Source organism: Lepidochelys kempii, chromosome 6 (assembly GCF_965140265.1).
Source record: "Lepidochelys kempii isolate rLepKem1 chromosome 6, rLepKem1.hap2, whole genome shotgun sequence".
Classification (NCBI taxonomy): domain Eukaryota; kingdom Metazoa; phylum Chordata; order Testudines; family Cheloniidae; genus Lepidochelys; species Lepidochelys kempii.
Window position 1 is genome coordinate 77224988 of NC_133261.1, and position 26782 is coordinate 77251769.

Here is a 26782-nt window from a genome sequence, read left to right on the forward strand (position 1 = left end):
GTTGTTCAAGTGGTTTTTTGCATATATTTGAAATCAGAAACTTGAGCAGCCTTGTTCAGTTTTGTTTGGACATGTCACATGCTATATTTCTGGGCCCTGCTTATACAAGTATGAGAGACACCATCTTGGCTGGTACAGCGGGAATTGAACTAGGGACCTCTAGAGCTAAGGGCATGAGCTGCTGAAGCTCTCGATTGGTTACAGTGGGGGACCTGTACACACATTCCTTTGTCGCTTACATAAGCATAACTCCTAGAATCAGCTTTATAGCATTAATTTGTATGCAAGAGTTCCAAATTCACTTCCTGTGAAAATTATGTAATACCAGCTGAGAATCAGTTATTTGCAAGAACTTCCTGACACTAAGCTTATTTGCTGGAATATTTGCAGAAACCGAGGCAAAAGGGGGTGTAGGCAAGCTTTTTTAAAAAAAAAATTCTATCTCATCCAGGTGCAATAACAGCCTCCTTCTAAAATTAATGGTGGTAGCACCAGGATTCTCACTATGAATAAGCAACTCCATCTTCTGGCTCTGGCATGTACTTACCCACTGTTTATGATCCCAGCTGGGTTTGATGAATTCAAGATGTTGAAACAGCAGATTTCAGGCTGACAGCAGCATAAACTGAGGTGAAGAGTAATAGCAATGAAGCTATGTGCCGCTTCCTTCAGTTCCTGTGTCGGGTTCTCCATGTCCAGTGATGGACCCTTGCTGATGCTGTTTGAGGGCTATGATAGTGCAGTTCAACTTCCACCATTATCAGATTTAGTCTGCATCCCAGTGTCCCCTGTTGGTTGGTTGGGTTAGCCCCGCACGTGACCCAAAAAATTACCCCCTTCCAGGGTCCACAAAAATAGTCAAAAAGGAGGGAAAACCCAGACACTAGGCTACAGCTTCTTCATCAGGGTCTGAGTGGACACTTTTCTTCCCTCTATTGGAGGGGCTTGCTCAGTCTTCCTGTAGCCCTGCCAAATGGTCCTTTGCTCAGCTGCTCTCCAGTCTTCTTCCTTAAGCCCCTTTCTCTTTGACAAGATCAGCACCCCTACCCTCATCTAGTCTCCTCCTGGACAGAGAGGCTCACAGAAGTAGCTACCATCTCTCTGATCTCTCCCATACTGAGGAAAGACCTTTTATACCAAACATGCTTTGTTAGCAGCTTACAGTTCCCATGATCACTGGACTACAAGTCTCAGGATCGTTGTTCTTGGATAAAGACCATCTCACAAGAGTGAATCCTCACCCTACAATAGCCTCATCGCCACCACTACTGCTCCTGGCCCTCTACACTTGCTCAGAAATATCTGTTGGTGAAACTTACATTAGATGAGTCTATCCCATAAAACAATTCCCAGAAAGTAAAAATTGAGGGAATTCCAGAGGGTTGGGTTTAGCAGCCTTTGGGAGTGGAGGACTCTTCCAGAAATACACAGAACTGACACTTGGCCTTTGTGCGATGCGACAACAGAATTTTGGTCTTTCCAAAGAGATTATTTCCTTGTAAAAGGTAGTGTAATAACGTGAGACTCAAATCTCAGGTATAGCTAAACAAATACTGCAGTGTCTGGGCAATAATAACCACAGGAACTCCATATGGTGAGCCTACAGTGGAGTGGAAACCACTTATTTTCCTTGCAAAAATGCAGTCGCATATGAGACGTATCAAGCAATAGCAGCACTTCTGCATAACTGTTTGAATTATAATAGTGTAAAATGTTCTAAGCGACTGCCTGCTGGATACAGACTTATCGAGAGGGGTTAGGTATTCTTCTGACTTTCTTAACAGGCCACTCATAGGTAGAGAGCACAGCCTCTCCCTCTGAGAAACCAGTTAAAAATGGGTTTCAGAGTAGCAGCCGTGTTAGTCTGTATTCACAAAAAGAACAGGAGGACTTGTGGCACCTTAGAGACTAACAAATTTATTTGAGCATAAGCTTTCGTGAGCTACAGAATGCATCTGATGAAGTGAGCTGTAGCTCACGAAAGCTTATGCTCAAATAAATTTGTTAGTCTCTAAGGTGCCACAAGTACTCCTTTTCTTTTTTCAATTAAAAATGGCTTCCCAGACTCTGCTGAGCATATGGAAACCAAAAGAGATACCATACCACATCCACAAATAACCAACTCAGCAAGAAACTCAATAGTTCTTGGGAATGACTTCCTTGAATTTGTGGATATCGCAATAGTGCTAAAAATGACCTGTACGGCTTAGATAACTTTTCTCTTTTTGTGGGAGTTGGGGGAGGAGGGAGAAGGTGTCACTGAACTCTATAGGAGCCATGTCAATTCAGAGAGGCTAGTTAGACTACTTCTTTCTTTACAGTTACATTTGTGTGGGTCATGCTTGAATAAAATCTTTACTGAAATTAATTCTAAATAATTAAAATATTGAAAAATAATTTTGTTGCACAGAAACCTAATTTTGCCCTAAACTTCTTGGGTAGCTATTAAAGACAAATCTACCAAAATAGAATTTGAATTATAAGTGCAGACAAGCAGACATCTCTCGTGGATGTGATAGAACCCCCATCGTAATGTCATGGGGACAACAGACTGTTATCGGGTCACTTATTAACTCACACTGCCAATATCTGATTGTACTTGCGTTCATTTCTTAGGCAATGGGAACAACAGATTTGCATTTGGAAATGTGCCCATTTCAAATTGCTGCCAGCACCTAGACTTTGAATGCATGTTCCCCCAAATGTATGGTTTTGTAGCACAGCCTTAATTAACAGTTAATTCACCAGCAAGGTGTAGGTGCATTAGAAACAAGTAAATCCACGGAATAACAGCAACTGCTTAGAGACTAATCCAGTTCTATGTTTATTTTCAGCTGTCACTTGATCTTTACTACACTGAAGATGAAATATATGAACTATCATATGCACGAGAGCCAAGAACCAACCGAGCTGCAGTAAGAGCCTTTCCAGAACCTTAACAAAATGATTTAACAGCAATATACATTTCATCCTTGGTAGACACTTGGGTTTAGCCTACGGCTCATTAAAGACACTGATGTGTTTGTGGTATATTGTTGTTACGAACAACAGCATGTTAGTGAACCAGAATAGTAATAACAACTCTGTATACAGGCTTGCGTCTCCTCTCACTCTTATGATACCAGTGTAACTCCATTTATTTCAAATGATGTATTTGAAATATATGGAGTTACTCCTGATTTATATCAGCATGAGTGGAGACATCAGACCCATGAGTTGCCCCATTGATAGCGAACTCTAATTCCTCTAAAGCAACAGGCCTCTAACAATTCCAGTAATCTACCCCAAGGCATTTTTATATTTTTATTTTTCAATTTTTTTAATAAACACCGAAAAGAAAGCTGCTTACTGTGACACTCTCTCAAGGCATCCAGAACTGTCAGTCACCTTGTTAGCCCTCTGCCTTTACAAAAGAGAGATTTGCAGATACTAAACCAACTGACAACACCCTGCCACCCCAGTTGGTTAGCCAGCCAAACAAATGCCTTAGGACTCTGCCAGCCCTTACTTTGCCTAGCAGGTAACACTTGGTGCACCCCAGTGCCCAACCCCCTGGAAGAGCCTTCCCTTTGCTTTTCCTATTGACTTAATGTGCTTGCTTTGTTTTTGGCTTTTACCAGGCTCGACTGACATCTGAGACCTAGGCAGACAGATAAATCAACATTCCATTGTCTAGGAAAACCTTGCTTATCAGCCCTGCCTGGTTTGAACATATTTTCAGTATATACTCAACTGTGTAATGGTTACCCACACATACATCACACAGTGATTGTGATGACCAGCGTGATATAAGTTTTTTCAACTGACACCTTACACAACATTCTTTACAGATAAGTACCATGACAGCAATGTGTTAGGTTTAGTGAGTCTGTCAGGCCTGATAGCAGTTGCTTATATATGACAGTGATCTCTTTGCCATTATGCATTGAGGGGCTTTTAAGGTCACCCCTACATTGCATGAAACTGATCTACTGTTAATCAAAATGCATAGGACTGAATGTAGTAGCCATGGGGAAATTACTGCTGTTCTTGGTAAATAGGTAGAAACAATAAAAATTAAAAGTGTTCATGATATCATAGAGACTAACCATCTGTTATAAAGGAAAATTGTGCCTCACTAATTGACAGTTCAAAACGCCTTTGACAAAGTCCTTCACAAAAGGCTAGTAAGTAAATTAAATAGTCATGGGGTGGGATACATAGTATTGTCAGGAAGCAGAAACTCGGATAGAAAAGAAGAGTTAAATGGTCAGTAGTTTAACAGGATGGCACAGGCTCCATACTAAGACAGGTGTTGTGCAATATATACTCACTGAGCTGGAGCAGGGGGTGAAAAATGAAGTAGCAAAATTTGCAGATGACACAATTTTTTAGACTAATCAAGACTGAAAAATCATGTAAGGAATTGCAGCGGTAGCCAATAAGGATGGATGAACAGACAGCCATGGTGGTGGATTCGTTTGTGTTGGGAAGAAACAGCAAAGAACTGCACCTTGGCAGAACTACTCACCTACCTTATTGGGCTCTGAATTAACTGTAATAACTTAGGGAAAAGACCTAAGTACCACTGTGGATAGCTCAGTGAAGACATTCCCCTCTGACCACTGTCAGAGACAGGATACTGGACCAACTGGGCCACTGATCTACACCTGGCTAGCCATTCTTATTCTTCTGTTAGACAAAGGAAAGAACTTGGTTATTGAAAATACTTGATGAGATGGTAAGAAGTTTCTATAATGTTCATTTTAGCCTTTGACACCTTCCAAACCACCGGTAGTTGCAGACTGGGCCTCAGGCATAGCTCCAAAACCTGATCCAAAGACAATCAGCAAGCACGTTCAGAGAATGGTTGATGTAAGTGGCCATTTTACCATGTATGTTTGATTACCTCCTGTATATGATAAGATATGTAATGAGAAGCTGCATACTGAAAACCAGACATCTTCAAACCTGTGCTGAGTCTATTTGCAAACCATGTTAAAACCATTGCATTTTTTGAAAGCACAATTTCATTATAGTAGCTGTCGTCCCATCAGGGGTATCAACTAACTGCACTGCTGCTTAAACTGCAACACACACTCATTGTTTGCTAAAGTTTATTTTGATACAGAGTGTTTGTCACGACTGGGGTATGGGCTGTCTGACTGAGTGGTCAAAGCAAGAATCAGGCCAGGTTATATACCAGAAAGTCAGAGGGTGAACCAAGAGTCAAATGTCAGGAGGCAGGCAGGGTCAGGAGACAAGCTTGAGAGCCAAACCAGAGATCAGGAACCAGAGTTGGGCCAGGTCAGGATACCAGAAAGTCAAGCCAGGGGAGCAGAAGCACACAGTCCATAGCAAGATGGATCCCAGTTGTATAGACATCTTCCTGTTCCTGTGCTGGGTTTAAATAGGACTTTGAACCAATCAAGCTTCCAGGACTGGGGCCCTCTGGCTGTGTTCAGCTTCGATTCTGACAAGAGTTAGTAGGGCTCTGAAGTGCAGGGTGGAACCAGATAACTCCAAAGAGCCCTATAGACCAGGATTCATGACCCAAGGTCCCTGCCAGTGTTTCACATGTGTTTTCACAAATTGCTTGATAAAAAGAATTTGTCATGAGCTAGAGGAACTTTTCAAAGTTAAGAGTTAGGACCAGATTCTGCAACCCTTATACTTAATAGATCCAAGCAGTCACATGAACGTCAGTGGTGTTATTCAGTGGGCGCAAGGGTTGCAGAAATGGCCTTAATTCAGCCAGGCACTTAAGTATGTGGGCAGTCCCACGGATGTCGCTGGGCTGCCCATGATCTCAGAGTTAAGCATGTGCGTAAGTACTTTGCTGAGTTGGGGGCCTACAAGAGAGAAGGTAACTTTTGGCTTGTCTACACATATAAGTTGCGCAGGTGCTAGTTATATTGGAGTAGTTATATCGATCCAAGTATTTTGATTGAGTGCATTCACACCATTGCACTTGCACAGGTGCAGACATCACTGGGGTCGCACAGCCTTGTTGGCATGGAAGGGATTATAGTGAACATTTTAAAGGAGGGAACTAGGAGACAGAGGCAGTGGGGGCCTGGCAGCCCAAACTGAGAGGGTGGCAGGTGATGTTGTGTGGGAGAAGGCAGAAAACACCAAGCAGAGAAAGCAGGGGAAATGGCCAGTAGTTCGTGTAGAGGAGCTATGGAGATATAGAGAAGGGAAGGACACTTCTGCCCTCCCCCATAGCTGTTTCTGCCTGGTTTCAAATAACAAAGGCAGCAGGCACTAAGAATCGGAAGGAAGCTCCTGAGCTCAGAGCTGCCCTCTTGTATCACAGGTACTGGCAGATGACCTTGTTTTGGGTGAGAGTTTCTGAGCTCTGTTTACACATGCTTCTTGCCCCAGACAGCAAGGAAGTCAATTCTCTTAACTTCAGGTCTAGGCAAATGTGCTAGGCAATATAGCCCCTTTGGTGAACCCAGGAATGCTCTGAAAGGTTTGGCGTTCTAGTGGCTTGCAAATGGGGCTCTTGGGAGTTTGTAAAACATCTTAAAGTCAGAGTGACTTTGGGACAAGCTGATGACTAGATAGGGAGTGCAGAAAAGTCACCACCCCTCAGTGCATCAGTCACTGCTGCAGTGTAGGCTAGAAGTGGGAGAATTACTTGAATTGATGACGCTATATTAATGAAACTGTGTCTACGGTGTTACTCCATTGATTTAACACTCCCTCCAATGTAGAGTTGCCCTGATAAAATAGGCTGAGCAACTATTTTGGTTTAACTACAGAGATCTAGCTCTGGGAGATGGTGTATGCATGCGCACACACCTAATCCCACTTTAATAAAGAGGGCTACAGTGGTGCAACCTTTGTGTGTGGACCTGGCCATAGTGGCTTAGAGAGGGGAGAAAGGGGCTGAGTGTGAAAAACAAAGGGATTTGTGGAAGGGAAGTACCACCATATCCAGGCAGTGGGATTGCACACACTATGGAGCAGTACAGACTTTGGTCCATGTTGTTTAGAATTTACCTTTGGGTTTTGACATCAATCCAGAATTTACGATGGTTCTATAGACTTAAGCAGGGCAGGCAGCAAGAAAGGTCCTTGCACTGTTTTAAAGAAAACCATTAAAGTTTATTTTACACTGAATGACTCAGAAGCAATACATGTTTTTGTCTGGGATGCTAATATATTTTGAACTTAATTTTTTCCCCAAAAAAGGTGATAAGTAAGTTGTCCGACTTCATTATAATTTCCTCTATTATTATCTTATCCAGTCTGTCTTCAAAAATTATGACCATGATCAGGATGGATACATTTCTCAGGAAGAATTTGAAAAGATTGCAGCCAGCTTTCCATTCTCATTTTGTGTCATGGACAAGGACAGGTGTGTGTCTGTGAACCTCATTTTTACATCTGTTTCTGCATGTGAGCTTCTTAACAGATAGTTGTTGTCATAAGAGATGTTAAAATCACCTTCCTCTCTCCCAAAATGAAAGTGGAAACGTAACTCACAAAAGCACCTTCTGAGTTAGTTGCAAATGACCTCACCCCCCTGCAGCAAAATCAAACCGTTGTCTGTTGTGAGACTCCAATACTCTGCTTAGACCGATTGAAGAAAATTGAAGTGTAATATCTTAAAGAATCTTTTATTGAATTATATTCAATAACATTAACTGTATTGAACATTTTTCTAAGGTAAAACTGTGTCTCAGAACAGGCTTTTGTTGTTGTCGTTGTTAAAGACCATATAGAGAAATAAAATATGTTTGGCACAGACCAGTGAAACCTGTGTTTTGATCAAATGACAACAGATCTGTGTGTTAGCCAAAAAATGTTCCTCAAAAATATAGAAAAATGCAGCTGTGGTCATTTGGAGTTTCTCTGGCCTGCCAAGGATTAAAATTAGAAAGCAGAGAAAATTAAAATTTGACTCTGTCAGAAATGCGTGGTATCTTTTTCCTCCTCCTATGAGGAAACCACATTTCTAACACCACATTAGAGATGGTAAAGAACAGTGTGAATTCCTGTTGGAAGGAATTATTCCCTTGCTTCATTTTTTTTGCTTTGTTTTGATAATTGTGAACAGTGTTCTGAAGGTGTTGTGAGGTTGCACTTCACAAGAAGCTATTTTGTTTAGTTGTATAAACTGCATTTTAATTCATAAATGAGTTTCTGTAGAACCCATGGCCAGATTATTGAATAATTCTGACATCTACGGCTGTTGGGGGGGCGGGGGGGAGGGGAGATGTAGTTAACTCTCCTTGTGCTACTGGAAAGCAGAGCCCCTATTAACCATCTCTCTCGTTTATTTGCAGGGAAGGTCTGATTAGCAGGGATGAAATAACAGCTTACTTTATGAGGGCTAGCTCGATCTATTCTAAATTAGGTCTTGGCTTTGCTCACAACTTCCAAGAGACCACTTACCTAAAGCCTACGTTCTGTGACAACTGTGCTGGATTTGTAAGCTTATTTTTTAAGTACATTACATTAACATCTATTAGCATAACGATGTTTCTTCTGTCTAGTAAGCAAACATTTATCATTTAATATTGAAATCTTAGGACAATTTACATGTTAAATGTTACTGACCATGTTTCAATGGAGCCTTTTCCCTCCTTGGTGGTGTTTTTGTTTCTCTAACGTTGCTCCTTCTCCCTCGTGTTCTTCTGGCTGCCAAGGCAGTCTTGTTTCAAGCTGCATCAATGTCAGGCAAAAGGTTCAAAGCCTAGCACCTCCCTCCCCCAGAGTTTGTTGGGACTGGCCCAGCACTGAGCGAAGCTGGGCCTGCTTCCTGTTTAGCAAAGGAAGACGGGGCAAGCTGACTATGCTGCTCCCTGATGACCGATTCCTGGGATCAGCATCATGCTGTTATGGGGTGATGTCTGATATGCATTAGTGATGGCTCCTGAAGGCGTGTCACAAGCCGGAGACTAGGCTTTACACAAGCACAATAGACATGACTTGTGACACCCCTGCTACTCCAATTGTGGGACCTCTTTTCAGATCGGCAGACATGATTGACTGGCAAGAAAAAGTATCAGGCTTCAAAACAAAGGGGTGGGCTTTTGTCACATTCTTGTGCCTGGAGAGAGCCATCCGACATGCCAAAATTCAATGAAATATCTTAACACAAATATGCCTTTTTTTCCTTTGTGCCTGAATTCCAGCTCTGGGGAGTTATTAAACAAGGATATAGATGCAAAGGTAATTACTACTTCCTCTTCTGTTGACTGAATGCATAGTTATAAAGGTGCCCTGCGAAATTAATGATAAGGTTGTATAGCCTGAGGATACATTATCTTTTCCATAGCCTCACTTCAATCCCCCCCACCTAAGGAGCGTCTACTGACAGAGGAAGCCATGGCCTGAGATCTGGAAGAGGGGCAGGTGGCCCTCAGCCAGTTTGAAGTCATAGGACCTCACAATGGATGGCCCTAGTGCTCTGCAAATCCCTACAGGATCTGTAATGGACACTCCTAGCGAAGCAAACCCCAGCTCCCAACAGAACTATTTGGGGAGCTCCACAATGGAAATCTTGCAGGGTTTTCCTTCCTCCGAATACGCTCCTGCAGGCTTTTGCAAGGGAGAAGACAGTGTGACCATGCAATATTAAGTAGCCACCTGGGCCAGTACCACTCTAATGTGTTCTGCTTGGCTGAGTTTTTTGCTAGTGGGATATCTTCAGTATAAAAGTGGGTTTGAATGGTACATTGCACAGGGATGCAGTTGAGTATATTTACCATCCATTTGTGGTTTCATACCATGCCTTACAGAACATGTAAGAAGGCCTCTGCAGTTTCCTGGGGAGGTAATACAGTGTGGGAACGGATCTCAGATGCTGCAGCAAAACCACTAAATGCTGCAAACCTTGTTTTACTTGTTTACAGACTGTGGAATGAACTGTCACAAGCAATGCAAAGACCTGGTTGTATTTGAGTGCAAGAAAAGATCCAAAAGCATGACTGCTGATAACAGCCCGACCTCAGCCCTCGCTTCTAGCCTCTGCCCTGTAGGAGTCAAAGAGCAATTCCATGGTGAGGAAGGTTCAGATATCTAAGATCAAAGTGCCATATAGGACCCCTCCTTTATCCCCTCCCCCAACATGTTGATTAATTGAATACCTGGGTGGTATGTGAAGCTTCCCCTAGGAGAGGCTAGCTCTCTGTTCCGCATCTTCCACCTGCAGCCCTGCCCATGCTCCCCCCTGCTCTGCCCAGGCCCCCTCCCTTGTGAGGGCCCCAGCATCTGCCGCATTTCTCCTACCCTTACCCCTCCCCATCGAAGCCCCCGCCACTCAAGATCTCCACATCCCTCCTCTTCTCCACCCCCTCTTCCCTGATGCCCCCACGACTCAAGCTCTCTGCATCCCTCCTCTCCTCCATGTCCCTGCAGGGGGGGGGGGGGGGTGAGGAGGGATGTGGCGAGCGGCAGGTGGCCAGGTCTTGCGGGGAGGAGGTGGAGGAGAGTTGCGACGCAGCGGCTGTGCAGGCAGCCTTGCAGGGAAGAGGGGGGTGGAGAAGAGGCCTTGGGGGGAGGAGAGTAGGGACATGGCAAGCAGTGGGGACCTGTGCAGGGGTAAGGAGAGGAGAGACTCACCAGGCAGTGGCGGGGGTCTCGGGGAAGGGGCAGAGCAGGGAGCTGTGCCAGGGAAGGCTTATACCCGCCTCCCATGATTGAATAGCATTAGTTAATAAACACTAGAATTCATAGATTCATAGATTCATAGATATTTAGGTCAGAAGGGACCAATTCATTAACAACAATATTGACTAGTATCAGAGGGGTCGCCGTATAAGTCTGGACTGGGGCTAGAGCCAGACATAAGTAAACCTAAGTCTGGGTGCACCCACCACTATCCCTCTCCTGCTCACAATATTGCTAATTATTTCAGGCCTGGTCATTTCCTGAGCAGAGACCTCCAGTTGTGTGAAATTGTAGGACGTGCACAAATTCCCACAAGAGCTGAGCCAAGACGCTGTCCAACTTTTCTGAGCTGTGACTCAGAGGATCTGAGCCCAGCTATCTAGAAGTGAAAGGCTGATGTGTTAACTAATTGTGCCACCTTGTGACAAGCAGATTGCAGTGTGCTCTAGTTTCTACCACTTGGCAGGAAGCAATTGCAATATTAAATAAGTGGCTCAGAGTTAAATTCAAGTTTTGCTTCTGGGTTTCTAAAATCAACTCATGTACATATCAGTGCACCAAGAAAATTAAAAGCCATAATTACATTCTTTTCTTCATTTCCCTAGGTGATTTCAAACTCCCTCTTGGTCACCTTAACCTTCACTAACCCTCTTACATTAATACTCAGTTGTACAGATCTTTATTAACTGCCCATGCTTTCCTGCCTATTTCAATCCAGGAAACATGGCTTAATCTCAGATTTAATAAGTTAAGCATCCAAAAGAAGAAGTGTTTCTTTTTTGACTCAGATTTCCCCAAGGTATTCGCTCTCATCATCTTTGAGCTCTCCTGCTCTTTGCGCATCGCCTGTGTCTGTAAATCTGCCTGTAACCACACCGCCGGCATTGCCCATGCACACCACTGCCTCAACTTCTCTGATGGGGGAGTTCTCACCCATGGCTCCATATAAAGATATAAACGTTTCACAGTGATGGTAATTAACCATTGGAACAGTTTACTGAGGGTTATGGTGGATTCGCCATGGCTAGCAATCTTTAAACAAAGGTGTCAACGTTCCTCCCCCACTCTGAACGCTAGGGTACAGATGTGGGGACCTGCATGAAAACCTCCTAAGCTTATCTTTACCAGCTTAGGTCAAAACTTCCCCAAGGTACAAAATATTCCACCCTTTGCCGCTACCACCACCAAACAAATACTGGTTACTGGGGAAGAGCTGTTTGGAAACGTCTTTCCCCCCAAATACTTCCCAAAACTTGCACCCCACTTCCTGGACAAGGTTTGGTAAAAAGCCTCACCAATTTGCCTAGGTGACTACAGACCCAGACCCTTGGATCTTAAGAACAATGAACAATCCTCCCAACACTTGCTCCCCCCCTTTCCTGGGAAATGTTGGATAAAAAGCCTCACCAATTTGCATAGGTGACCACAGACCCAAACCCTTGGATCTGAGAACAATGAAAAAGCATTCAGTTTTCTTACAAGAAGACTTAATAGAAATAGGAGTAAATAGAAGTAAAGAAATCCCCTCTGTAAAATCAGGATGGTAGATACCTTACAGGGTAATTAGATTCAAAACACAGAGAATCCCTCTAGGCAAAGCCTTAAGTTACAAAAGAGATACACAGACAGAAATAGTTATTCTATTCAGCACAATTCTTTTCTCAGCCATTTAAAGAAATCATAATCTAACGCATACCTAGCTAGATTACTTACTAAAAGTTCTAAGACTCCATTCCTGGTCTATCCCCGACAAAAGCAGCATATAGACAGCCAGACAGACCCTTTGTTTCTCTCCCTCCTCCCAGCTTTTGAAAGTATCTTGTCTCCTCATTGGTCATTTTGGTCAGGTGCCAGTGAGGTTACCTTTAGCTTCTTAACCCTTTACAGGTGAGAGGAGTTTTCCTCTGGCCAGGAGGGATTTTAAAGGGGTTTACCCTTCCCTTTATATTTATGACAAAAGGCTGGAGGTTTTTCTAAACAATATGCACTAGGAATTATTTTTGGGAAGTTCTATGGCCTGTGTGATAAAGGAGGGCAGGCTAGATTATCACAGGGGCCCCTTCTGGCCGTGGAAGCTATCAGGCTGCTCTCACTGACCTGCTCTATGGTCTCCCTCAGGCCCATCTCTCTCCAGCCTCCAGAACATGCAGGGCTGTAACACATGCAGATATGGCCATCCATCTTGCCCCAGATACAAAGAGCCACAGCTGCATCCTTCATTAGCTTCACTGACTCCCCCGTTCATTTAAAAGTTCTCATTGTCTCCATTTCTCACCTCAAGTGCTTGCCCCACATAGTTACTGCAGTCAGACTTGCCTCTTTCCCTTCCTTTTCCCCTGTCTGTTCACACATCTAGTCAGAGCCTCATCTTCTCACATCCCATTCATGCGCCACTCCTGAAGAGAAAGTTTTCTCTGAAGTTCTGCCATCTGGACTGGCTCCCCTGTATCTCTCACCTGATCAGCTCTTCAACCCTTTTCAAATCTCACGGGAAGACCTCTCTTTTCCACTCTGCTTCTTGTGGCACCCCAGGGGTTCGCAGGGTTGTGAGGCACCTTGCCACTACCTGCCCTTACTGTGAAGCAGTCTTGTCCATGTCTGTTGTGGGTCAGCTTCCTGAAACTAGGGTTGCCAGGTATCCAGTTTTCAACCGAACACGTGGTCGAAAAGGGACCCTCTCCAGCCCAGTGAAAATGAGCGAGTGAGGGTGGGGGACAGCGAGTGACAGAGGGAGGGGGATGGAGTTAGTGGGGCGGGGCTTTGGAGAAGGAGCAGGGCCAGGGATTTTGTTTTGTTCAGTAAGAAAGTTGGCAACCCTACCTGAAAGCAACAGCTTCTGGTCCCACAATCATGGATTTCCCAGCCTCCACAGAGCTCGCCTTCTCTGTGCCAGCTAGGGCTAACCCCCGAGTGCTCCCTGCAGTGTCCAGTCCCTCTCACTGGACACTCACAATAATTATCAGGTAAGCGGTCCCCAAAGCAAAATGTACAAACAGCTTGGCTGGTACATCTCAGGATGTGATCCTTTTATAACACAACAGCAGTGTAATCTATTTCTATGCTTATTATCAAAGATTATGATTTTAGAGATATTGATACAGGATAATGAGTGGAAACAGAACTGATTACACATATAAAACAAAACATAAAATGCAATCCAAGGTCTACACTTATTAATAGTTACCTTTCCTGTTTTATAAAGTAGATCTTCTCCCAAGGATTCAGTTATGAAAGAGCTGCTGGTTTTCAGTCAAAACCAGGACCCAAGTTTTCATAATGATCGCAACACCCTTCAAGGGGTTTCCTCAGTAAGGGGATACCAAAATGAGAAATAAAAGGAGAAGCAAAAAGCCAAACTCATTGTTTTGATCCCTCAGTCAGAATTGCCCCTTCACCCCACCCATTGTGATGCCTCCAAGTTGTCTTCAGATCCTTCTGCTGATTTGAAATGCAAATATAGCTCCCCTTGTGTTTGGTTTACAGTGCTTAATCTACATATTAACCTAGGCAGACTCGTGAACATACATGCCTTTGTTTGGCAAAACCAGTTCTTCACTTCTACTGGGGAATTACACCTTGATACAAACCAAAAGGACATAATTTTTTACATATAATTAGTACATAGATATCACAACAATATTAATGATCGGCATTTCTCACTCCCTCTGCTTTCATTTGTTGCTTTCATTTTGTAACTGTTGTTTAACTCTGCAAACCATTCTGGGATCACTTACATGAAAGACACTGCAAAATGAAGTATTTCATTGTACCAATTTTAGAGGGGTAAGTTAACACACAGACTGATTTTTTCCCCAAGGCCACGGGGAAAGGAAGGGTATGTACAGGTGTAGAGAGGTTGTTTTACTTTGTATTTGGCACTGGTCTGACCACTGCTGGAATACTGTGTCCAGTTCTGGAGTCCACAATTCAAGAGGGATGTTGATAAATTGGAGAGGGTTCAGAGAAGAGCCCAGAGAATGATTAAAAGATTAGAAAACATCCTTGCAGTGGCAGATGCAAAGAGCTCAATCTACTTAGCTTACAAAGAGAAGGCTAATTCGATTACATTCTCTATGTACCTACATGGGGAACAAATATTTAATAACGGGCTCTTCAATCAAGCAGACAAGAGGTATAACATGATTGAATGGCTGGCAGTTGAAGCTAGACTAATTCAGACGGGAAAGTAAGGTGTACTTTTTTAACAGTGAGGGTAATGAACCATTGGAACAATTTACCATTCTCCATCAGTGGTAATTTTAAAATCAAGATTGGATGGTTTTCTAAAAGATCTGCTGCAGGAATTATTAGGAGAAAGTTCTCTAGTGTGTATTATTTCATTTTCATTCATAGTACATAAAAGGTTGTTGCAAGGAGGAGGGAGAAAATTGTTCTTAACTGCTGAGGATAGGACAAGAAGCAATGGGCTTAAATTGCAGCAAGGGCAGTTTAGGCTGGACATTAGGAGAAACTTCCTAACTGTCAGGATGGTTAAGCACTGGAATAAACTGCCTAGGGAGGTTATGGAATCTCCATCACAGGAGGTTTTTAAGAACAGGTTAGACAAACACACTGTCAGGAATGGTCTAATTATTACTTAGTCCTGCCTTGAGTGCAGGGGACAGGACTAGATGACCTATTGACGTCCCTTTCAGTTTTACACTTCTATGATGCTACATCATCTTAAAGACAGCTACATTTACAGTAATACTTTCCTAATTCTTTCCCATGTAAGTAATTTTGCAGTTGCTGCAGGGATTTTATGGGATTGTGAATCGGAGGGGAATGTGTCCACACTCTGGAAAAAGTTTCAGTGCCTCTGCTACTAGACCAAATTCAGAGAGATGTGAATATAAACACCCTTTCAGCTTAAATATTGCATAGTACATTGTTTTAAAAAGGCACACTGAATGACTGTGGCTATATATCTTCCTTCCCAGTGTAGGTCTCCAATTAACTCAGTTCGTTGTTTCTGTTCTGTAGGGCAGGAGGAAGGACCGTTTACATTTCCTAATGGAGAAGTGGCTGAACACAATGAAGAGAGGAAGGACCGAACAATTATGCTTATGGGCGTCTCGTCCCAAAAAATCTCAGTGAGAGTGAAGCCAGCTGTTCTTGACAAGAGCACACAGACTGAGCCAACACTGGCAACTAGCGATGTACCCAACAGGCAGATGGAGAAGGAGCATGGGATACCATCGGAAAATATTTATCTACAGCCTGCAACACCATCTCCATGCCCAAGCCCAGTTCTAAGCCGCAAAAAGGCTTATGTAAAATGGGAAAACAAAGACTCAAGTCAGAAACGGAAGGACGAGCTTCGCATCTATAAACCCTCGTACCAGGAACTGGAGCAGGTACTTACCCAATGGATCATATTCTCCTTTACACTACAGTGGCACAGTAAAGAGGCCTTTAAGTTAATTTAACAATCCACTGTCACTTCAAGGGCCTTTTGCGCTGCCAGGATAACGAACTACTGGAACAATTAATAAGGGATATTTGTAGAGTCTCCATCCCTTGAAAACGTTAAATCAAGATTGGATGTATTTCTAAAAGTTATGCTCTAATTCAAGCATAAGCTATTGAGCTTGATGCAGAAATTATTAGGCCTTTCTTATGCAGGAGGTCAGACTAAATGATCACAATGATCCCTTACGGCCTTTACATCCATAGGTGAAATCCTATTCTCATTGAAGTCACTAGAGCCAGGATTTTACTCCATAAATCTAGTCATCAATTTTAGGGACACGCCAGACTGGGCAATAGTTTGCAAATTAGTTTCCACAGTGAAGATGTTGCCATTAAACTGTAAGCCACTATGCTGATGCCAGGTTAACCCTGCCGTGCCAAAAACTCTCTAGCTAAATAGTAGCACTAATAAAGCCAGACTTTACCATGAAAAAGATGTGAACTTCAAAATTTAATTGGGATCATGAAATATTATAGTTTTTATTTTTTTTGCATTTCTTTAAAAAATCCATAGGACATCAAAGCCTCCCCAAAAAAACTCTGAATGCAACTTCAAGGTGATACAGTTAATCATAAAAACCTCAAGAAATATGGAAGCTAAAGCTTCCATAAATAACCTTAACTCTGCAGAACAGAATTTAGCGTTTCTAGTTCCATTTTCTATTTAAAAGAACAGGCAAATGTATAACAGTTTATGTTGTAATATGTACACATCATAAAATTGATTGGAAGGGTAATGTGGCCAAGTTCACTTTGCTGGTGAAATATTACACTTTCCTGACTCTTTGTGATTTTTACTGTGTAGAAGTTGCATTAACAGTTTTTCGCATTTAACACCTAGAAAAGTCTGAGTGGTCAAGCAGAGAAAGAGAAATGACACTGGAGAACAAGAGGCTGGAACCAATGAAACTGAAGTGAATATACAGAAAGAAAGACATTGAATGTGTGGGCTACTCAGCTATGGAGAAAACAAGAAGGGTAATAGAAATAAGAAAGCTGAAAGGGAAAGACAAGCACATGATTGTGAGGGTAAAAATAAGAAAAAAATATCCCAAAGAAATGTAAATAAGAGAAAAGAATAGCATGGAATTCATGATACGGGAGGGCACAGATAGCAGCTGAGAATAAAACCAGAAGAGAGACAGATGAGAACTAATGATAGAGAGAGAAATAGAACTTTATAGAAATGAAAGGCATTCAGCAGAGTAAAATGGACAAACCAGACAATCAGCAATGAGGAACTGTAAAATCTATATACAATGTTAACCATTGTAAAATAACTACCTAGAAGCCCGAACCTAGATTGGGGCATTGTTCTAAGCACTGTACAAAACACACAGTAAGAAACGGTTCTTCAAATCCTGGCCTGTGTGGCTCCCGCTGTTATTGGTGCACATGTGTTCCATGACCATGAGTTTCACACTTTCTGGTAAGCAGTGTCCACTGGGATCACACCTGTGCCCAGTACGTGCTTGTGCTCCCCACAATCCTAAGGCGTAAATGGCCACAAAAACTCCGTATGGGCAGTAAGGTGGAAACTGTGGCGTCCTCCTTTCACTTGCAACTAGTCCAATAGTTTTTTTGTTATTAATTGTATGTATAGATTTAGATTATTAGTTAATAGTTTTTCTGACCATTTGGCAGCTTTCCAGTCCCCTTTTGTCCCAGGGAATGTTCTTAGATGTTTGTGCCTTACCACCTCTATGATAGACTCCAAACCCTCAGCACTCGAGTTCTACTCTTTCTGCAACAGGCTGATTCTGCCCCCCACCCAGGGCCAGATGACACTGCCATCCTCCTTCACTGGAGCAGAATAAAGCAAAGGTGTGTAAAAGGAGCCTGGAGCCCTGTGACTCTGATAACTCTAAGGCCAAGAATATAGATCAGCTCAAGAAAGTGACCCTGACTAGCTCGCCATCTCCCTCAGGACAAGGGGAGCCCACTTCAGCTCCAGGACTGGAGCACGGTATTGACTGCCTCGGCAGCAACAGAATCCTCAGATGCTAGAGTCTCTCTCAATACCAAAAGACCTTTTACTCTCTGGTACAAGGCTCATCTAGCCATCCTGTTACCTCCCCTCAGGGAACCCTCCAGTGCTTAATTTGTGCTGGGGCTCAGCCCGGCACCTCTAGTCTTGGCACCTCTGGGCTCCCAGCCAGCAGCTGCCACTCTCCAGCTGCCCAGCTCTGAAGGCAGCACCACCACCAGCAGGAGCGCAGCAATAAGGGTGGCAGCACACCATACCACACCATCCTTACTTCTGCCCTGCTGCTGGTGGTGGCCCTGCCTTCAGAGCTGGGCGCCCGGCCAGCCGCCGCCGCTCTCCGGCCACTCAGCCGGTGCTTAATTTATGCCAGGGCTTTCTGGGGCTCAGCTGTGGCACCTCTTTCCTTACAAATTAAGCACTGGAACCTTCCTCCTCAGTACTAATCCTCACACTGCTGATCCCATCAGCACTTTCTACAGACCTCATCTTCCCCATCCTCCTACCTCCCCCAGCTTCTGCTAAGGAGCATTCCCATGCTCTTAAGAGCCAAAGTAGGGATATCACCCCAGTTTCCCTTCAGGAAAGGCACCTCCCCCATTACACAGTTGAAAGACTTTGGAAGGCTACTTCTCCTTCTCAGTCATTCTGCCCTTCTTGGCTTTATTGGGCATACTGGGGTGCAGCTCATGTACCTCTAGGTCCCACTCTCCTGTACCTTCAGCTAGAAAAGGACCAAGATCAACTTCCATGCAAAGGGCTGCGTCGCCCACACACTAAAGATGTCTATATATACGGCAGCATGCCGAGTACAGACACTGCATGCCCAGCTAGCATGTGTTCAGTGAGACATGGCTTAGGCCAGAAGAGTGCCCTACATGCAGGAACCCCCAGGATAGATACTCTACACCCAAGCAGTGCTTTCTATGTCTACACAGGTACTTTTAGCCGTACCCTGCTGCTGGAGCCTGTCCCTGCCACAGTGAGAGCCTCCAGCAGCAGGGAAAGGCTCTGGCAGGGGGTGGGGAAAGAGGCAGCCCTTTCCTGCTCCTGCCTCCCTGCTGCTGGAGCCTTTTCTTGCTGCACTGAGGCTCCCTGTTGTCGGAGCCTTTCACTGCAGCAAGGAAAGGCTCTGGCAGTGGGGAGACAGCAGGAAAAGGCAGGAGCTGCTGGAGTTGTTCCCTGCAGTATGTTGCTACATGTGTGGTACCCATACGCCATGCACTGTTATCAGCGTAGACATAGCCACAAAGTCAGAGAGTCAGGGCCTGAATGTGAAGAGGAGGGTTCCTCCAGAGATCTGGTTGATGAAATGATAAAACAACCTGCTGCTCAGTCATTATCATCTCCTGCTGTGGCAGACACCCCTGTACTGATCCTGCCTGCAGCTGATTTTAGGCAGTGGTTTTCTAATTTTTTGAGCTGAGCCCCCCACCTTTGGAGTTCAAATTTTGGGTTGTGTCCCCAACACAGACAAAAAGAGGAAAAAAAAAAAAAGAGTCAGGGGTGGTGCTTCTTCTCTGAGCCCTGCCATGTGGGGCTGGCTGGAGCCACCTGCCACCGCCACTTTCCCCCTCTCCCCCCAAAACATTCCTCCATGCCCACCTAGGGGGGCGTGCCTCCACTGTTTGAAGACCTTTGTTTTAGGGCATTTCAAGACCTGCTTGGGAGAATAGCCAATACTTGGGTTATTGCTTTCAGTGCACCAAGAAAAGCCACCAAAGCACATGATAGCGAGACTGGTCATGCCTATCAGTGAAGGCATCTTAGAGCCAACAAAGGACTCATGGCAGACACCAGCCTCAACTCCTCCTATCTCTGAGGGCTGAGAGGAGTTACCAAGTACGCTGCAAAAGGGATATGAATGTCACTTCTCACCCTACCCCGGGCTCTCTTTTGGTCTCAGCAGTATTAGAAAAGGCCTGACAACCAGCCCTGACTCGGTCCACTCCCAAGGAAAATGATCTAAAGAGGTTGGACTTATTTGGTAGAAAACCACATTCCTCAGTATCCTTGCAACTTATCAGGCATTACTTGCCAAACACAACAAGCAGAGATAAGGTTCTTCCTTTCTCTCTCTCTCTCTCTCGACCAAAAAATAGAACTGAAGGCAGTGAAGCAAAAGGTTAATAATGGCCAAGACCTCTCACCAAGTTGCGTCTAATGCAGCTGTTTGATTCCTGGCCACAGCAATAACAAAGCATCCTGGCTCCAGCCATCAGGAATCCTGAAAGAGGTCCAGTATGCTATTGAAGTTCTATCTTTTCGAGGAGCCTGATCTCTTCCGTTCCCAAATTGATGAGGCTTTAAGATTAGAGAGCCATGCATAGGTCTTTAGGGATCTATACATTGGTCACTAAAAGGAAGGCAATCTGTTTCTAGAACCAAAACGGAGATCATCATCTTCCTACCAAAAAAGGTCTGCTGACTTCTCATCTAAGTGGAGGTCTAGATTTTCAAGGAGGAAGACACCTTCAAGCTTCTACCTCATAGAGTCTAAGGCTATAATCCTTGCATCTTTCTCCTCAAAATAAGTAGGTTTGATGGGAATACTGAGCTCCCAACCAATCACTACAGAGCTCTCTAAAAGCCCACTTATATTTGGTTGCCATTTATTTTGCTTCTCTCGGACATGAATGGACTGGAATAGCTTTGGACATACAGGTCACGGAAATCATAAAGGGTTACCCTATACAATTCCAATCATTGCTTCCCTCCCAGCCTTCTTCCCCATCCCTTTTCAGGGACCCTTCTCACAAGAAACAGCTGGGAAAAGAGATGGACTCCTTCCCACTCACAGAAGCCCTAGAGACAATTCCTTCAGAGTTCAAAGGAGAAGGGATTCTATTCCCAATATTTCCTTCAATCCAGAAGTAATGGTGTGCTGTGCCCCATCCTGGATGAGAGACATCTCAGTAGGTACATCCAAAAGGATGGTCTCCCGAGCCTCTGTTACACCTGCTCTGAAAGCTCAATATTAGTCCATGGCTCTCGACCTCCAGAATGCATTGCTTCCACATTGCCATCAACCTTGCACACAGGAAGTATCATTTTATTTATTATTATTATTTGTATTACTGTAGTACCTGCAGTCCCGTCACAGACCAGGACCCCCATCGTGCTAGGTGCTGTACAAACAGAACAAAAAGACTGTCCCTGCCTCAAAGAGCTTCTAACCTAAGTATAACACAAGAGAGAACAGATGGAGAGAGACAGGAGTGTGAGTACTCCCATTTGGCCTGTTGTCAGTACTAAGGGCCTTCACGAAATGCCTAGCTATTGTGGTAGCTCATTTACACTGACAAAATGATCTGTACCTGGACAACTGACTCCTAAAGAGAAAGTCCAGCCAAGAAGTCTCCACAACCATCACCAATGTTCTGAATCTCTTTCATTGTCTAGGACAGATAGTGATCTATGCCAAGTTGTCCCTCACAGAGGATAGAATTTATCACGACTCTTCTTGACGAACTCAAGAAGGGCTTGCCCCCATATCAATAGATTTCACACCATTAAATCTCTTATATTTACTCTCTCAAACCAACCAATGACATCAATAAGGTTTTGCTTAAAGCTACTAGGTCGTCTTGCTTCATGCACATATGTGATGCTTCTTTCATACTTTGCATATGTCCACTGCAGTCCTGGCTCAGAATAGTGTAGCAGCCTTTTAGATACCCCACGGACTCTTATCACAGTGCTATACACTGGACTTTCTCAAATGGTGGATGAACCCCAGCACGAGGAGAGGAGATCCATTTCAGACTTTATGCCCAACACTAACTGTAGTCACAGATGCTTCTACGACACGGTGAATCAGGTCCCAAAGCAACGCCTGCCTTCACATTAACATCCTGGAGTTTTGAGTGATCAGGCCAGCTTTCAAGGTGTTGTCACTGATCAAGCGATCCTTGATAGACAATACATCTGCAATATTCATCAGACAAAATAGTGCTCACTCTTCCCTTTGTCAAGAAGCAATAATTTTCTGAAACTGGTGCGTCACTCACAAAATAACCCCAGGCTGCCAAAGCTAATGCCATATTTGGAAGGGCTGTTCTCAGTTCTCTCTTTGACTAAGTTAGCTAGTTAGACAAGGCACCTCAGTCTGTCCTGTGAGGATTACTGCTTGCTAGCCAGCACCAGTGGGATCCACATGGACAAGGACGCAAAGAGAAAAGAACAGCTACTTATCATACAGTTACTGTAGTTCTTTGCGAAGTCTTGTCCATGTGGATCCCATGACACACACTTCATTCCTGCTCCTTTGGAGTCCGTATCTTTGGGATTCTGAATTACTGAGGGAACAGAGTTGGTTGGATCCATGTAGCCCATTGTGTGCTTAGCTGGGGATGGTGGAAGGGAGGGGTGAGGATGTTCAGGGTGCAGGTACAGCCCCCAACAGACAGTACTTTCTAGAAAATTCTGATCTTGTGCGTATGGGACACAAGCACACCAACAGTGAGATCCGCACAGACATCACATCTTGCAGAACCACATCTACTGTAAGGTAAGTAAGTAACAGTTCTCTTCTTACAAGCTTACCTGATCCAATTCACACTGAAGTCAATGGAAAAACTCTCATTCGTCACTGGGAGTTGGATCAGACCCTAAACTGACAACACAGATAAAAGGTGGGAGAAAGCAAGCATTGTTTACCCGTTTTACTGAGAAGGGCTTCAGGCCCAGTACTATTAAGTGACTTGCCTGAGGTAATGTAGGAAGCCTGTGACACATCCAGGATTTAAACCCAGATCTGAATCTCTGTCCAGTGCTTTAACCACAAGACAATCCCTTCCTCTTACAAAAGTTAAACAATTCAAATGAAAACTGAAATGATTAAAATCCTAACTCCAATCAGCATCACTGTCCGAAAATCTCAGGCAAGCAAGAATAAAGCAAGCTCACTTCCCACAGTTTGCAGGCAGCCAGCACTTTGTGGACCTTTGCATATTAATGCATAGGGAAAAGGAAATGAGGAAAGGGTTCAACTAGTACACTGTCATTACACTAGGCAATGGAATCAAGAGACAGCCTGTCGCTGCCCCATGAAGCCTTCAGTCTTTGTGAAAAAAAAACACCACAGTAATAATCCATGTTATATCTATCTACAAACCCAAGCAGTGTCCAAAACTAAACCCTCTCCCAACCATCCTTGAAACACGGACTCCCACCTACCACCCAAATCTTCTCCCCCACCTTTGCATCTCCTATGCACTGTGTGGTTGAAAGCTCAGTACATTTAGAACAAATATATTCTGCATGGATCATATTGAAAAATACTGGTTCCAAGCATGAAATGGTTAATTTACCAGCTAACCAAATACATTCTTTAGAGATGCAAACAGAAAATTAATTGCCATTTGCTCATGCTGATCTTTTTTGTTTAACATGCCATTTACTGTTCAGTGCATAATAACCATTTGGAGAATAGTTAAATAGTCTCTCACAGAAAATGTGAGATGCCAATCAAGCAAGTGCACCAGCAAACAGGGGTGAAATCGATTTAAAAATCCAATACCATTCACATGATGCCTGCCATTCTCTGTTTTTGTTTAGGAAAGAAATATTCTAAAGGCAGAAAATGAAGCTTTAAAGATTCAGCTTAAACAGGCGCACAAAACAATTGAATCTCTCAGTATTCAACGCAGAAATCATGTATTGGACAATACACAACACAGAGACTGCGTGTAGCTGACAAGGCAGGAGCTCTCCTCTGGATGAAAGAGAGGGCTTTTTGAACTGTGACAAAGCTGCTGTATTCAAGTGAACAGGAAACAAGAGACTGAAAGATTTTAAACAGAGATATAGTCTGTTGAATCAGCGTATTTTGCCTGTTCAATATACTGCTGAATGTATAAATGTGTTCCTTTCTCTGACAGTTTAAAATAATTTATCTTCTGAACATGGGAATTAATACATTCTGGATTCTCTCTCAAGAAGGGTGATGTAGGTCCTGAAGTTTATATTTATCATCAGTAAGCAACTTCCATGTCCAATATGGATGATGCATGATGTGACTCTGCAAGAAGCTACTGTTTCTATCGAGTCCCCACTGCCCATCTACAAGTGTTCCAACAAGGTATGTAATTAAGCGGACACTATCAACTCAATTTTGGCCCAAGTTCAGGTTTTCTGAAACACCTGATAAACATTTGATAAATCTAAGACTTTTGAGCAATTTTTGATCAGAGAGAAATTTCATGGACCCAATGATTGCTGCATTAAGAACTGGAAAGTGCAACTGAGTTCATTGATTTTCATCATCCAACATTAGAAATATAAACCGTCAAGCAGTGAAACGAGTAACATTTTAAGTCTTTCCTTTTTAATGCTCTAAGATGTGGTATATAAATATTTTTACAAATAGGATTAAAATTAAGCATTCCTTTAAAATCTTTGCTTTCTGAGCTGGCCTTAGAGGTTCTAGCTACCCAAACTTTTAACCCTGCAAAATTAAAAATTGTAGTGCCTCATACAGAGCACGAGACTAGAGCTGTGACACTGGAGTATTGCTTCCACTTTAAAGTTCCATGCTACCATTCAGGTCAAATAGTCTTGATACTGGCCCTGCTGGCTCAGTGGTTAATGGTTGAAGACAGATTTTATTGACAGGAGGAAAAGATGTTGACTATTTTCTTTAACTTTTCTCCATCTTTCAGTCCTTGATTTATAAGCGTGCAATATATTCTTATATTTCAAGATTTAATCATAAAATACAAATATTAAAATGAAGGAAGGGGAATTTTCAGTCCATGACAGCATTTAACTGTCATGGCCTCCAACTATGGAACCTATCAAAGTTGGGGAAGTACAAAGCCTCCTCACCATTGACAGCCTTCCTCTATAGCTTAAGTTATTGTTATTTATTATTTCTGGCACATCTAAGGTACCCGTCAGGGACTAGGACTCTACTGAGCTAAGCACTGTACAAACAAATAACATGAAGGCGCTTCCTGCCCCCAAGAGCTCATGCTCTAGCATTTGTTGGCATAAATACAAAACAGACTTTATATGTGATTCCTACCTGGTTGCCAGCATTTCAGAAAAAAGTGGCCGTGAAACAATTCTGAGAAGCAAGGCTAGTGGAGTTGCATGTACATCATGGGGAATTTCAGGTTATGTTATTGTGGGTAGCTTAGTTCACTAACGGTTCAGCTAAGTAACCAGAATCCACGGCAATCCTGTCCTTCACACTAGCAAGGAGCCTCTAGCCTTTATCTCTTTTTGTCTCTCATATGGAAGCTGGGGAGATTTGGGGTTTCCTGAATCCCTTAGGATCCTCCTGTCCTGTCCCCATTCTGTATTGAATCCATGTACTCTCTCCTGGCTCCAGTCCCTGAGCAATTAATCCCCTTCCCCAAACATGCCCTCTCAAAATTCGTTTCCTCCATCTCTTCTCCCCCCACCCTTACATTTGTGTTAATTTGGTGCAATAAACAGCCTTTTCCTAAGAGGAGTCCTCAGCAGCAAGAGGTTCTTCCCTGCAATTAAATTTCCTGCTCTGCTCTCAGGACCCTGCTACACCTGCCCTTCTGCACACATTCCCTCTCTCTGGTCCTAGGTCACTGGCTGGATCATCCATCCGCTTGCTAAGGCCATTTGTAAAGTCCTTCAGCTGCCTCATCTAAACATTCATGCCAGTGTGAGTCAGATTTTTTAAACAGACTGTTAATTTGTGTGTGGAATCTGCATTTGGGGCTGTACCTAGCTCCCACTGAAATCAACAGCAAAACCTCCACTGGCTTAGCTGGGAAAAAGAACAAGCCCTAGCACATGCAAGTCATGTAACTACATTTCTGATTTTTGCACAGGTATAAAAATACCTCCCTTTGTTTCTGCAACTCGATTCTTGTCTGTAGTCTTAGTATCCCTGTATGTCTGTCAGACTGTGATAGTGCAAGAAACACTCTTTATAGGAGAGAGCTCCCCAGCCTGTGCCTTTTTGACCAAGAAGCCTGAGTGGTGGTGGTTTCAGACACTCTCTTTTCGCTACCTCTTTTTAGAAGCTGAAGGTTTCTGTACCTCCCTGGGATGATCTGCCTAGAGTTCCCAAATAACAGTCTAGTTTTCAAAAGCCGGATGCTCATTTACAAAGTCCTTTTACGCTGCTCTACCAGCATAAGGGTGTTTTAATGTAAATACATTTCAGGGGGTCTTAGTTTCATTAAGCATAGAGAGGAACACATTAAAACAAGGCTCTGTATACACTATTTAATCGGACACTGTAAAATTCAGCTAGATAGGTTCTCCCTATGACAAACTCTTATCAATATGATGTATTATTTGCTGTGGGCTTGTCTATACAGGGAAGTTAATTCAGATTTAGGTAAAGCATGAATTTAAAGCAGAATAGCTATTCTTGATTAACTCCCTTAACCCATTTTAGATTAAGCTAATTCAGAATAAAGCATTCTTATTCCAGAATAAGAACATCTACACAGGGAGTTAATCAAGATCAACTTTAAATTTAAATCCAACCTTAATCTGAACTAACTTCCCTCTATAGACAAACCCATAAATAAAATTAGAGCTGTCAAGCAATTAAAAAAAATATTAATCTCGATTAATCACACTGCTAAACAATAATGGAATACTATTTATATAAATATTTATGGATGTTTTCCATCTCTTCCAATATATTGATTTCAGTTACAACACAGAATACGAAGTGTACAGTGCTCACTTCATATTTATTTTTATTATAAATATTTCCAC

The 26782-nt window shown here is 43.2% G+C and overlaps 1 protein-coding gene across 4 annotated transcripts in view; it reads left to right on the forward strand.

Annotated features, from left to right (window-relative positions):
• The window catches only part of RASGRP1 (RAS guanyl releasing protein 1), a 77604-nt gene that overhangs the window by 47740 nt on the left and 3082 nt on the right, over window positions 1-26782 (forward strand). For 3 of the 4 annotated variants that reach the window (XM_073348850.1, XM_073348848.1, XM_073348851.1), the window contains 8 exons: window positions 2835-2915; window positions 4750-4854; window positions 7239-7348; window positions 8280-8424; window positions 9132-9168; window positions 9852-9998; window positions 15592-15965; window positions 23624-26719. In XM_073348850.1, coding sequence (XP_073204951.1) covers window positions 2835-2915; window positions 4750-4854; window positions 7239-7348; window positions 8280-8424; window positions 9132-9168; window positions 9852-9998; window positions 15592-15965; window positions 23624-23758 — 1134 coding nt within the window. In that variant the 3' untranslated portion in view covers window positions 23759-26719. Of the gene's footprint in view, window positions 1-2834; window positions 2916-4749; window positions 4855-7238; window positions 7349-8279; window positions 8425-9131; window positions 9169-9851; window positions 9999-15591; window positions 15966-23623; window positions 26720-26782 lie in introns of those variants that run through there. The other variant, XR_012159476.1, reaches the window with a different exon arrangement.